Source organism: Macrobrachium rosenbergii, chromosome 57 (assembly GCF_040412425.1).
Source record: "Macrobrachium rosenbergii isolate ZJJX-2024 chromosome 57, ASM4041242v1, whole genome shotgun sequence".
NCBI classification, from domain to species: Eukaryota; Metazoa; Arthropoda; class Malacostraca; order Decapoda; family Palaemonidae; genus Macrobrachium; species Macrobrachium rosenbergii.
Window position 1 is genome coordinate 20,230,212 of NC_089797.1, and position 12,875 is coordinate 20,243,086.

The 12,875-nt window shown below is 41.0% G+C and overlaps 1 protein-coding gene across 1 annotated transcript in view; it reads left to right on the forward strand.

Annotated features, from left to right (window-relative positions):
• Window positions 1-7,626: 7,626 nt before the first annotated feature.
• Window positions 7,627-12,875, forward strand: part of LOC136837094 (glycoprotein-N-acetylgalactosamine 3-beta-galactosyltransferase 1-like) — a 20,587-nt gene continuing 15,338 nt past the window's right edge. Inside the window, exons 1-2 of the mRNA XM_067101703.1 lie at window positions 7,627-7,728; window positions 9,360-9,504. Coding sequence (XP_066957804.1) covers window positions 7,627-7,728; window positions 9,360-9,504 — 247 coding nt within the window. The remainder of the gene's footprint in view (window positions 7,729-9,359; window positions 9,505-12,875) is intronic.

Sequence of the window (12,875 nt, forward strand, 5' to 3'; positions counted from 1 at the left end):
AGAACGTTTATAGAGGACTGAGGAAACTATGAAACCCTGATGAAAATTAGATACTTAAGCTGATACACAAGAGGAGCAAAGATAATGCTTAAATGATTATGCTAGACAATTTTATCTGATTCTGACAAATTTAACCTATCCAACAAGGTATTCAAATTTTTTTCAATGCAAAAATCACAAACTAAGCAACTGTTCATAAATAAGAGCACTCAATACTATAAGAAGACAGCAAGCACCATAATACTAGCAATCACAAAAATATATTTCATATGTTTACAAGATCACAAGAAACTAACACAAATTGACTGTAAACTATGAACAACTATCTAATATATAACGAGAGCTTGTAAACTATACAAAACTACATAAGCACGATATAATCCTAAGACAGCCAAACTACGAGTACCATTATTAACGTTCAAAAATATCTTTATGCCAATGATGAATAAAGGTAGTGGCAAAATGAACAAAGTCACTTAAGCTCGCGAGGTATCAAGTGATGAGCGAAAACTACCGTGGAAGCAGCGTTCGCGGACGTAAATAGAGGTAGTGGCAAAATGAACAAGTCACTCACGAAGTACCAATAATGCTGAGTGAAACTACTGTACTAGTAGAGGTCGCGGAAATACAAAGTACAAAATTATAAACGTTTAACAGAGTTAAGAGACAAAATATAAATGATGGGTGCCCAGCTATCCATGAAGTTAAAGACTTTACAAAGTACAAATAACGCAATTAAGGACGCTGATCACGATGGATCTTAGACGATCCGACGGACGAGGAAGAATGTAAATACAACGGGTGGACGAGAAAAAGATGAGGACGTCCGATGTCGCAGCCAGATGTGTCCGTAAGGGTGGCTCGTATGATGGGGCAGGCTTAAATGATGGCAGGCTCAACTGCTGATCCCTAACGACTAGCAAAATACGCTGCCGATATTTCCTCCAAAATACAGATGCCTAGAGAGCTCACGGAGCAGGAGAGGAGATACCATGTACATACCGTAGGAAATAAAAAATCAATATAAATAAACTTACGCACAATAATTGGAGTCTTACGTGCAGGAGTGTTCAGATGGGTATCAGGTTACACACTGAAGAAACAGATCCCGGACAGGCCCCCATATATGTCACGGCCCCTAATTTGACCAGGGCAAAATTCTTAATACTCAACTGTCAAACCAGGAAGCCAAGCTGTGAAGTGTACCTAACCTTGGTGACAAAGACTAAAGAAATGATGACCTGCAGTACACCACAACAACTTACATATATAAAAAAAATATATCACCAAAAAAAATATATCTGTTTCAGCCCTTCATGTATAATTGTTATACTGATACCAACACTGCACACTGCTCCACTGTTCAAATAAAATAAACACTGAATGTATTATAGTCAATATGCCGGTTATAGAAACACTTGAACGATTTTTTGATTATAATTAAACTTCCCAACACCAAAATAAGAAAAATAGTTATATGAATAAACTTTTGACAACTTGACACTATTAAAATAATAATAAATAATGAATAACACCAATACAAATACACGAATAATAATAATAATATGATCACTGACAAAATAGGTATGTACACGATACGAGCTGAAATTCCTCTCTTCATTAAGGAAGAGGAGGAAACAAGGTAATTTTAAGGAGTGACAGAACAGGGACTTTAAAGAAGAAACTTAGGAGGTATTACAAATATACATATTTAGTGAGTTTTGCACTCACTAGATGGATGATCTGTTATATATATATATATATATATATATATATATATATATATATATATATATATATAATATATATATATATATATATATATATATATATATATATATATATATATATATATATATATATATATATATATATATATATATATATATATATATATATATATATATATATATATATATATATATATATATATATAATATATGTTTATAATATATTGTATATATATATATATATATATATATATATATATATATATACTATATATATATATATATATATATATATATATATATATATATATATATATATATATAAATATATATATATATATATATATATATATATATATATATATATATATATATATATATATATATATATTATATATATATATATATATATATATATATATATATATATATATATATATATATATATATATATATATATATATATATATATATATATATATATATATATATATATATATATATATATATATATATATATATATATATATATATATATATATATATATATATATATATATATATATATATATATATATATATATATAATTATATATATATATATATATATATATATATATATATATATATATATATATATATATATATATATATATATATATATATATTATGATTAGCAAGAACTTGCTAGCAAATTGCCTCCCCTCTTTTACTGTTGTTGTTGGTTGTTCTGTTGTTTTCATTTACTGCAAGCTGCTCGATCGATAGACCATCTGTCCATCGAGACTTCGCATGGTCAGAATACAAGGGTTTAAAAGGATTAAGGCCACTCCGTTTAAGCAGATCTTTCTTCGAGGCAAAAGTGATTTCTGTCTGGTCGTTTTCTTACAGGCAAAACTTCCCTGCGGGCATCAGGTGAACATGACTCAAAACCCCCATGTGTTGGACGTGCCCCTGCCCCATAGGAGGAGATAAAAGCAGAAACCAAACCGAGGTCCGGCCTCACACGCGGGGCTGGAAGATAGGGAGTGAAGAAGGCCAAAACACCTGGCCCTGGCAGTGCCCTTGCATTAACCACGTGGCCCTTTTCCAAGTATACTTTCTCCCGTGCCCTTCGACCGCGAACCACATGTTCGCTCCACCATTCACCTGCCAGATGCCCACATGCCATTTCCGGCCCTTCGTGAAATTCCCACGCATTGCCCCCTTTACGTGAAGCCCTGCATCCTAACACGTGGAAGAAACTCGCCCTCGGAAATCGCAAAGTCATCCACGGACCCCTTTTCTACGCTGGAACCAAATTACGGTAATGTGCTCTGGAAGACCTCCATTCAGTCACGCTTTTGTATCGTAATATTTACTTAAATTGAAAGCCAGTAATCCCCGAATCTCTTGTCAAATGTCCGTGGTCTCTTGTCTCGGCAGTGCTAAGCTATCATTAATTCTTTTGGCACCCTCAGTGCAGCTTCAGATTCATTAATCTTTTGTCTATTTTCATTACTGGCGTATAATGTGCATTTCTCTCATTTCAGAGGGACCCTATATCGTGGAAGCTTCTGGACTGTGTCTGGAATTCCCCAGTTTCATTCATCCCGTAGGAATCCCCTCCAGGATCAATAATCTACTAGCATTCCTCTTTCCCGTACTAATGTTATTTATATAAATACATTCCTTTAAGTTTGCCCACGTGTTTTACGTAATATCTTCCTCAGTAACAAGAGCCTTAAGCTCATATGAAATTCTCCTTTGTTTTCCTCTTTTTTACGTTTTTCCTGGACCCACGAAGTCAGAATCACAAAGCTAAATTACCTTAAATTGTTGCCACCTGTCTCACGGAGAATATCTCAAACAAAATCGCCAGGAAAAACGTAAAAATGGTGACCTGGCCATAGATCTCGTTTTGCAGTTGCAGTTCCCTAGTGTTGCTTTATTGCATTTCCAACTTGCCAGATCAGTTATTAGCAAAGCTAAGCTGGGTACGAGACAATTACGAACCTTTTGTGTAAAACCAGCACACAGATCCGAAAATTCCACGTAAGTAATGTGTTTATCTTAGCAAAACCTTTTTACAATCGTGACTGTTCCTAGGAATTAGAAATAGGGACGCATGTATTCACTGAGAGAAAAGAACCGCCGTATTAGATTCATTAATGCATGCCTTTCAGGATAGGTAGTTAGGAAATAACCAGTGCTAACCATCCTTTGCTTCGAGGAATAGTGCGAAATTCCTCTGTGTTAAAATCCTTGCCATATTCTTTGCTTCGAGGAATAGTGCGAAAGAAATTCCTCTGTGATAAATTTTACTTCGCATTTCGGATTAGCGAATTGTTATTTAGGCGCGAATAAATTCCCACATGGGACAAGACGAAGTCAGCTTGCATTGCTGAAATTCTCTCAGTGTAGTTAGAATTCGAGTTAGGTGTTAGGAAAGCGAAATTTAAACTCCACTTATAGGGAAAAATTACTAGGTCGTTTTACTGTTATCCTCTCTCCCTGGGAGAATCCCAGACGGTCTATAAATAGACGGGTCCATTCACACAGAATCTAAAAATAACTCTGGTGTTGGCCAGACGTCCTGCAACCCCCACCCCACCCCCCACCCCGCCCATGCCCGCGTGTGTAGCAATTTTTTTTCTCCCCATTCATTTCTCAGCAAACATTTTTCTTTGGGGTTTTCCGTTAGTAATTTCTAAGTCTTAAGGGACGAATCGTATTTCCAAGTCCCCAGATAAGACTCCTAAAATTCAGTAATTCGGGAGACCCAAATATATTCTCCAAATTCCAGTCCCCAATAAACCCTAAAATGTCGGTAATTTGACGTGAGACCAATTCATTTTCAATTCAGTGCCCAGATAAGCCCGCCTCGTCGGTAATTCGGGGAGACCCATATATATTCCAATCTTGTCCCCAAATAGACCCGTTAAAATCGGTACTTTGGTGGGACCAATTCATTTTCAATTCAGTCCCCAGATAGCCCGCCTCGTCGGTAATTCAGGAGACCCATATATAGAATTTCCCAAATAAGCCAGTCCTCAGAGACTTAGGAAATACATTCTACTGTCTTGCCCCAAGTCAGCCCGTTTTCTCCACCTTCCAGTCCTCAGAGACTCAAAAATGTTAATCATCGTGGCCCAATCAGCCCGCTTCCATCGAACCCAAATCGGAGACCAATCATTTGCTAATCCTCAGTGTAGTTAATCATCGTCGCCCAATCAGCCTAGCTCCGTCTTCACGTAAATCGAGACCAATCATTTGCTAATCACTGTCCCCAACCAAACCCGCTAAGTCGGTACCAGACAGACCAATCATTTGTCAATCATCGCCGCCAATCAGCCCGCTCCATCGGTAAATCGACCAATCACTTCTTAATCATCGTTCCAATCATACCCGTTTTGTTGGTACCAATTGGGAGACCAAATATTCGTTCATTATCGTCCTCAAATAAGCCCATTTTGTCAGTAACTTTTACCGGAAAATTCCCTTCAGACATTCCCTGCCCATTATTCCAAGATGCTGTGCCTGGGCCCAAGATCATTCCTACGAGGGGGAAAATTCTAAATTCCGCTCTGGGAAATTAATTCTGGGTTACTAGCGTCCTCTCCCACCTGCAAAATGTCGACACGGTCTCAGTAGAGCAAGGATTTCAAGTTCTTCATGTCCTCAGGGAAGGAACTCGGCCTTTCCGGGAGAGAACTAAGAGACTGGGTACAGGAGAGGATGGACGCCATACAAGCCGAGAGATAGGCTCAGGAGAGACGAGAAGAAGCAGAGAGACAGGAACGAGAAGCAGAGAGACAGGCTCAGGAGAAACGAGAAGAAGCAGAGAGACAGGAACGAGAAGCAGAGAGACAGGCTCAGGAGAAACGAGAAGAAGCAGAGAGACAGGAACGAGCAGCAGAGAACAGGCTCAGGAGAGAGAGAGAAGTAGAGAGAGGAAGAGAAAGGGACAAGAAGCGTGCCCATGAACTCCAATGCTGCAACAGAGTGGCCCGCCACGCCTCCACCTGCCACCCAGGGGATGAGTGCCTTCAGCCAGGCTCTCACCTGCATGCCAAAGTGGACAGAGGCAGAGCCCGAGGTGTGGCTCGACAGTGCCGAGACAGTTTTAAAGGCCTGCCCCTGAGTGCAGCCGAACTCTCCCTGGTGTTGGGCAAGTTCCTTAGAGGGAAGGCCCTCGTTGTCTACCACGCCCTTTCAGCAGAAGATAGGGGAACCTGGGAAGCCGTACGCCAAGCAGTTACGAAGGCGTACGAGATTACCCCTGAGCGGTGGAGGAGACGTTGGAGAGAGCAGCCCAGAGAAGCAGGCCAGACTTGGTCCGATTGGGCGTACCATTCGGAGCGGGCATTAACAAAATGGCTCGATTCCGAAGGAGCCACTAACACCGCCGAGGTACTCGAGCGGTTTAAATTCGAGCATTTCCTGCGCTACGCCCCTCCTGCCCTCGCCACTCATATAGTGGAAAAAGCCCCAGCAACACTCACCGAGTGTTGCCGAATAGCAGACATGTGGGAAACTCACCACCCTCAAGAAGGATCCATGGGGCGGAAGATAAATCCCCCGTCCCTCCTCGGAGGATCAAATTCCCACAAAAATGGGAACTCGGGCAAACCCCTAACTTGCCATTATTGCAAGAAAACGGGGCATTCCTCCGAACAGTGCCGGAGCAAGAAACCGGCTCCTCTCTCTCCCAGAAAATCGCCCAATAACTCGCCTGCGCCCTCCACAGGGGCAGCGCGGAAAGACTTCAGCCAGACCTTTTGCACGGCGTGCAAGGTTTATGGCCATTCTCCCGCATGGGCGAAATGCCCAAGCAATAATAAGTCAAATACTCCCACTGTCGCCTTGGCTGTCACAGATCCCAAGTCATTAGGCCCTCCCGCCGAAGGGCCCGTATACGTGACTCCTCCACGAGGTAGCCACCCCGCGCGCCGAGTCACTGCATTCGAGGACTCGGGCGCGCAAATCTCCCTCATCCGAAGGGACAGAGTTCCCTACAGAGCTATCGTCAATAGATGAAAACTCTTCACGATCGAGGGAATAAATCAATTTAAAATGATACTCCCTACGGTCCAATTGAGAGTCACAAGACCTCACCAATCCAAAATTTGCAATCTTGCAGTAGCAAGCCATCTCCCCGGAGGCTATGACGTCATCCTGGGACAGGACTTTTAGTCCCCACAGAAATCACGACAATCTAGGGGTCCACATTCCCCGAATTATTCCTCGGGCGCAAGTAATCCTCCCCTGCTTCTCCCTCAGTCAAGACTGGCGCCGCCTGGGTACCAGGAGGACGTGCAGTCCCTACCAGTGCCACCTGAGTACAAGGTACAGTGGCCCCCTCGATCGATTCCCAATCCAATTCCAGTGCCCGGCCCTGCCTCAGTGCCAGTGCCAGGGGCCCCAATCAGATCTCCCTTCCGGAGATGCCAAATTCCTGCCGGTGCCACTTGCATGCCCCCGAGCAGTGCCAAGCTTCGTCCGTCCTGACCGACGAGCCCAAGAAACCTCTGATAGTGCCTGACTCTGCCTAGTGCCAGCGCCAGAGCACTACCCCGATCTCCATTCACGGGATCCAACTCAGGACCCTCTCTCTTCCCCGGCCTGGCACCGCTACCAGCGTCGGTAAGAGAGACGGTTCCTCGACCACCGCGAAGCTCACCTGCAGGTGCGGCCTCGCAACCCGTGCCTGAGCTGGTCATCGTTACCTGCGAGCCGCTCACGCCGCCCCGACCGCCTCCTCTCTGCCTCAGTCCGTCGCCGATGCAATTGCAAGTCAGGATTCTACCATATCTCACTTGGGCGATGAACTACAAGAGCCGCAATGGATCATGGTAGAACCAGCACGGAAAACTCCTGCATCAGCTGTCACAGCAGCAGGCCCAGGTGCCACTCCATGCCGCCCTCCGGTCTCGGACCCTCCGCTTCCCCGGCCGAGGACGACTGTCCCCTTAAGAAAGGTTCAAGACAAAATTACCACGGGCGTGGGAATTTCCAGGTAATTTACAAAGACCTGTGCCACCATTTCATTTTTTCGAAGGTCTTGGCACCTCTAATCCAGAAGGGGATGTCAGACCCTCCGCTATCTTCTTCCATTCCTCAGGAACTTCTATCTCTTATCATCCTCTATTAATCTTTCCTTAAATTATCACCACAAGAGGCAATTAAGTACGGGATACCATTCCCCACACAATGTATAAATCATTGAGAATAACAGAGTGAGAAGTGGCACGCCCTTGCGCCCATACCTTGGCACCGGGCATGCGTGTCAGCTCTTCCTGAAGGAGTCGCGCCCTTCGGGTGCACTTTTCTCGCCCTGGGACTGAAGTGATAGTCCGGGCCGTAATTTATAGGCGAAGGACAATAAATTCCCGCCGAACACAATAAAACCCTCACTCTTTTTCCCTTAGCTCTTCTGCCAATATCATTTGCTCTCTTTTAGTTATTTATTTATCTTTCTTTTAAAGAATCGCGAGTCATAGACTCTTGCCCTTGTGATTTAAATGCCCCTTTCGTAAGCTCCGAGAGACGTGTTCCGCCTTTCATATGCGGTCACGTTTCCATTCGTAACATCTTGTTAATTTTCCTTTTGTTATTATTGTCCTTTTCCCCTTCCACTTCCTTCTAAGAACTCTGTTTGTCCTAGATCCCATCTTTTGTCTGCTCACCCGTCATAACATTGAGTACGCAAGTGTAGGCAGTGGACGATAAAATTAGCGTAGTTTAAGGTTAGCGAATTAAAACTCGTGAATACTCTCGCCCGCATACGACTGTCAAAATCCCTGTGTGCGGGTCGGCCATCCGCTAGCATTGGATATATAGCTAAGCAAAGCATGTTAAAACGAAGATAAATTACCAATGCGAATATGTATAGTCATTACAATATCGCGTAAAGGGGATGTCATTTACAAAAACAAACACTGTTTTCATTTATACAGCCTCTTCAAGGCAGACTGTACTAACCGCATGCATTTTATCTAAAATCAAGTAACCATGTATTTTAATTCTTGAACAATAACCTTTCTTTTCATTTGTTTGCCATAGCCTCATATACTTGGTCTTATAATCCTAATTAATTAGCATTGTTCGAGTCACTTTATAAAGTTGTCAATGGGTAACCAAATCTAAAGTAATTACTCTTTTGCAAGTGTTTAAATCACCTTGCGTCCTGTTAAAGAAATTTGTCCCAATGTAGTATTAAAAGCAATGTCACAGTTTCATAAATCCCTTAGTAGTAAAGTTCATTGCAAGGCATAATGTAGAGTAACGTAAAGCATTTGCCGATCATTCTTGAATATCGATGTGCACACCCGAAGAAGGTGTGTACATCATCTTGTATGGGGAAGTATTATGATTAGCAAGAACTCGCTAGCAAATTGCCTCCCCCTCTTTTGTTGTTGTTGTTTTTTCTGTTGTTTTCATTTACTGCAAGCTGCTCGATCAATAGACATATCTGTCTATCGAGACTTCGCATGGTCAGAATACAAGGGTTTAAAACTGATTAAGGCCACTCCCTTTAAGCAGATCTTTCTTTGCGGCAAAAGTGATTTCTGTCTGGTCGTTTTCTTACAGGCAACACTTCCCCTGCGGGCATCAGCTGAACATGACTCAACTCCCCCTATGTGTTAGACGTGCCCCCTGCCCATAGGAGGAGATAAAAGCAGAAACCAAACCGAGGTCCTGCCTCACACGCGCTGGAAGACAGGGCGTGAAGAAGACGCAAAACACCTGCCCCTGGCAGTGCCCTTGCATAACCACGTGGCCCTTTTCCAAAGTATACTTTCTCCCGTGCCCTTCGACCGCGAACCACGTGTTTGCTTCCACCGTTGACCTGCGGATGCCCACATGCCATTTCCCGGCCCTTCGTGAAATTCCCACGCATTGCCCTTTTACATGAAGCCCGCATCCTAACACGTGAAGAAACTCGCCCTCGGAAATCGCAAGTCATCCACGGACCCCTTTTCTACACTGGAACCAAATTACGGTAATGTGCCCTGGAAGACCTCCATTCAGTCACGCTTTTGTATCGTAATATTTACTTAAATTGTGAGCCAGTAATCCCCGAATCTCTTGTCAAATGTCTGTGCTCCGCGAGTGTCGGCAGTGCTAAGCTATCATTAATTCATCGAAGCCCTTTGGCACCCTCAGTGCAGCTTCGAATTCATTAATCTTTTGTCTATTTTCATTACTGGCGTATAATGTGCATATCTCTCATTTCAGAGGGACCCTACAGTATATCGTGGAAGCTTCTTGGACTGTGTCTGGAATTCCCCAGTTTCATTCATCCCGTAGGAATCCCCTCCAGGATCAATAATCTACTAGCATTCCTCTTTCCCGTCCTAACGTTATTTATGTAAATACACTCCTGCAAGTTTGCCCATGTTTTACGTAATATCTTCCTCAGTAGCAAGAGCCTTAAGCTCATATGAAATTCCCCTTTGTTTTCCTCTTTTTTACGTTTTCCTGGACCCACAAAGTCAGAATCGCAAGGCTAAATTACCTTAAATTGTTGCTACCTGTCTCACAGGGAATATTTCAAACTAAACCGCCAGGAAAACGTAAATATATATATATATATATATATATATATATATATATATATATATATATATATATATATATATATATATATATATATATATATATATATATATATATATATATATATATATATATATATATATATATATATATATATATATATATATATATATATATATATATATATATATATATATCAGTTTGAAGAGGTAAAGGCATGCATGTCTCTTACAAGATCAATTTTATTCTGCCAACGTTTCACATCACATGATGCGTCTTCAAGTCTGGAAAATTACTGACAATAAATACTTAAAATGCCACTTATACAATGGGAACAACTTCTTTAAGAATTTAAAAATTTAAAACATTTACAAATACAAAAAATTAAAACAAGAACTTGAAAGGAACACCTACCAAGGTGAGAGCTAAAAAGTGACTAAAAAGACAGGGAGAAAATGAACAAACGAAAGAAGCCTATAACGAACGTGGAGAGTAAACAAACAGGCAGTTATGCTATAAACAGTTGTGTGGACGATGATTGGGTGTTTAGTGTTGGTACATTAGTTTTTATAAAAAGCGACTCCAACACCATCAACTCGTCGTCCTTACGGGCAGATCCAATAATTTTAAAATCATTTATATCCAAGCGGGTACCACAAATCTTAGGATGGTTCCGAACATTGGATAGTTCGGGATTGGGCAATGTGCAACCCGTCCTGAAGCTGACACCTTGGTGGGAGCAGAAACGGACCTTGAGAAGCCTCCTCGTACATCCAACGTAGGTTCCCAGACTACATCTGGGACAGGTATATTTATAGATAATGTTGGACGTCAAGGAAGGGCTCAATCTGTCCTTCACTCTGGAAAAAGAACAGATATTTAGAGGATTTCGTGGAATCAACTCCAGATTTACAGCTGGCAATTCATGATGAATTAAATTCAAACATTTCTTTTTAAAACTTTTGTCATGGAGGAAAGGGAACTTAGCATAAATACATAATTTGGGAACGGTATATGTGGGAATAGGTTGTTTCATTTTTGCGGTTAAGAGCTTATTAAGTACTCGATGGAAATAGTGGGATGGAAAACAGCTGTTGCGAAAAAAATTAGCCAAGAACTCTACTTCTTTATGAAAGGCTGTCCAGCTGGAGGTCAGAGAGTACGCCCTGTGGAGTAGGGTAGAGAGAGAATTCAACTTAAAATTGAAATTGCATGAGCTATAAAAATTGGTGCCCAAACCTGTAAAGGTATTTTTCTTGTGAATGCTGGTTTGAAACCCATTATTTTCCCTGGTGATGCTTAAATCAAGAAATGATAAAGAGTTACGAGTTTCTTTCTCAACTGTAAACCTAATATTGGGGTGTTGGGCATTAATGAATTCTAAAAAGGAATCTGCAGTAAAATCGCGTTTAAACAGGGCAAAGGTGTCGTCCACATATCTTTTATAAAATAAAGGGTGGAAACTAAGGGGACAATTGTCAAATACTGTCTCCTCCAGGGAGCTCATAAAAATATTGGCGAAGGTAGGACCTAAAGGGCTTCCCATTGCCATCCCCTCCACCTGTCTGAAACAAGAATCATTAAAAATAAAGACCGTGTCCCATGGCCCAATTCTAAAAGTTGTTTAAATAAGGTTCTATTCAAACCGTTAAAAAGAGAATCGGGAAATGGAAAAGTTTGGTCAATATGATCTCGATCATATCTTCAACAGGAATATTGGTAAACAGGGACTCAACGTCGAAACTGACCATAAAAGGTCAGAGTCCTGCTTAAGAATATCGTCCTTGAAATCAGCAGCACTTTGTACATTAAAAGAATTATTGGTGAGTGGTTCTAACAATGGAACTAAATACTTTGCAAATTTATAGTTATGCGTATTTAACCTTCATGACAGAAAGTTTTAAAAAGAAATGTCTAATTTAATTCACCCCCTCCTTGTGGATCTTGGGAAGGCCATACATTGATTCCCGTATGTTGAACCAGTAACGAGAAGGTTTTTCAAGGTGTTTTCATCTCCTGATGCTGTCACCTTTATGCTCTAAGGAACCTATTAATTTTGTCTTCTATTTTGGTAACATTTCGTAAATTAGGTGTTTCCAATTTCTGGAATCTTGATAAGTCACTGAGAATTGAGTGCATTTTATGAACATAGTCAGGATGCACAATAATTATATCTAAGTCTTTGGCCATTGTTAGAACCACTCACCAACAATTCTTTTAATGTACAAAGTGCTGATGATTTCAAGGACGGTATTCTTAAAAGGACTCTGACCTTTTTATGGTCAGTTTCGACGTTGAGTCCCTGTTTACCAATATTCCTGTTGAGGATACGATCGAGATCATGTTGACCAAACTTTTGTTTATTTCCCCCTGATTCTCTTTTTAACGGTTTGAATAGAACCTTATTTAAACAACTTTAGAATTTTTGTATTTGTAAACGGTCTTTAAATTTTTAATGATGATTCTTGTTTCCCAGGTGGAGGATGGCAATGGGAAGCCCTTTAGGTCCTATCTTCGCCAATATTTTTATGAGCTCCTGGAGAGACAGTATTTGACAATTGTCCCCTTTAGTTTCCACCCTTTATTTTATAAAAGATATGTGGA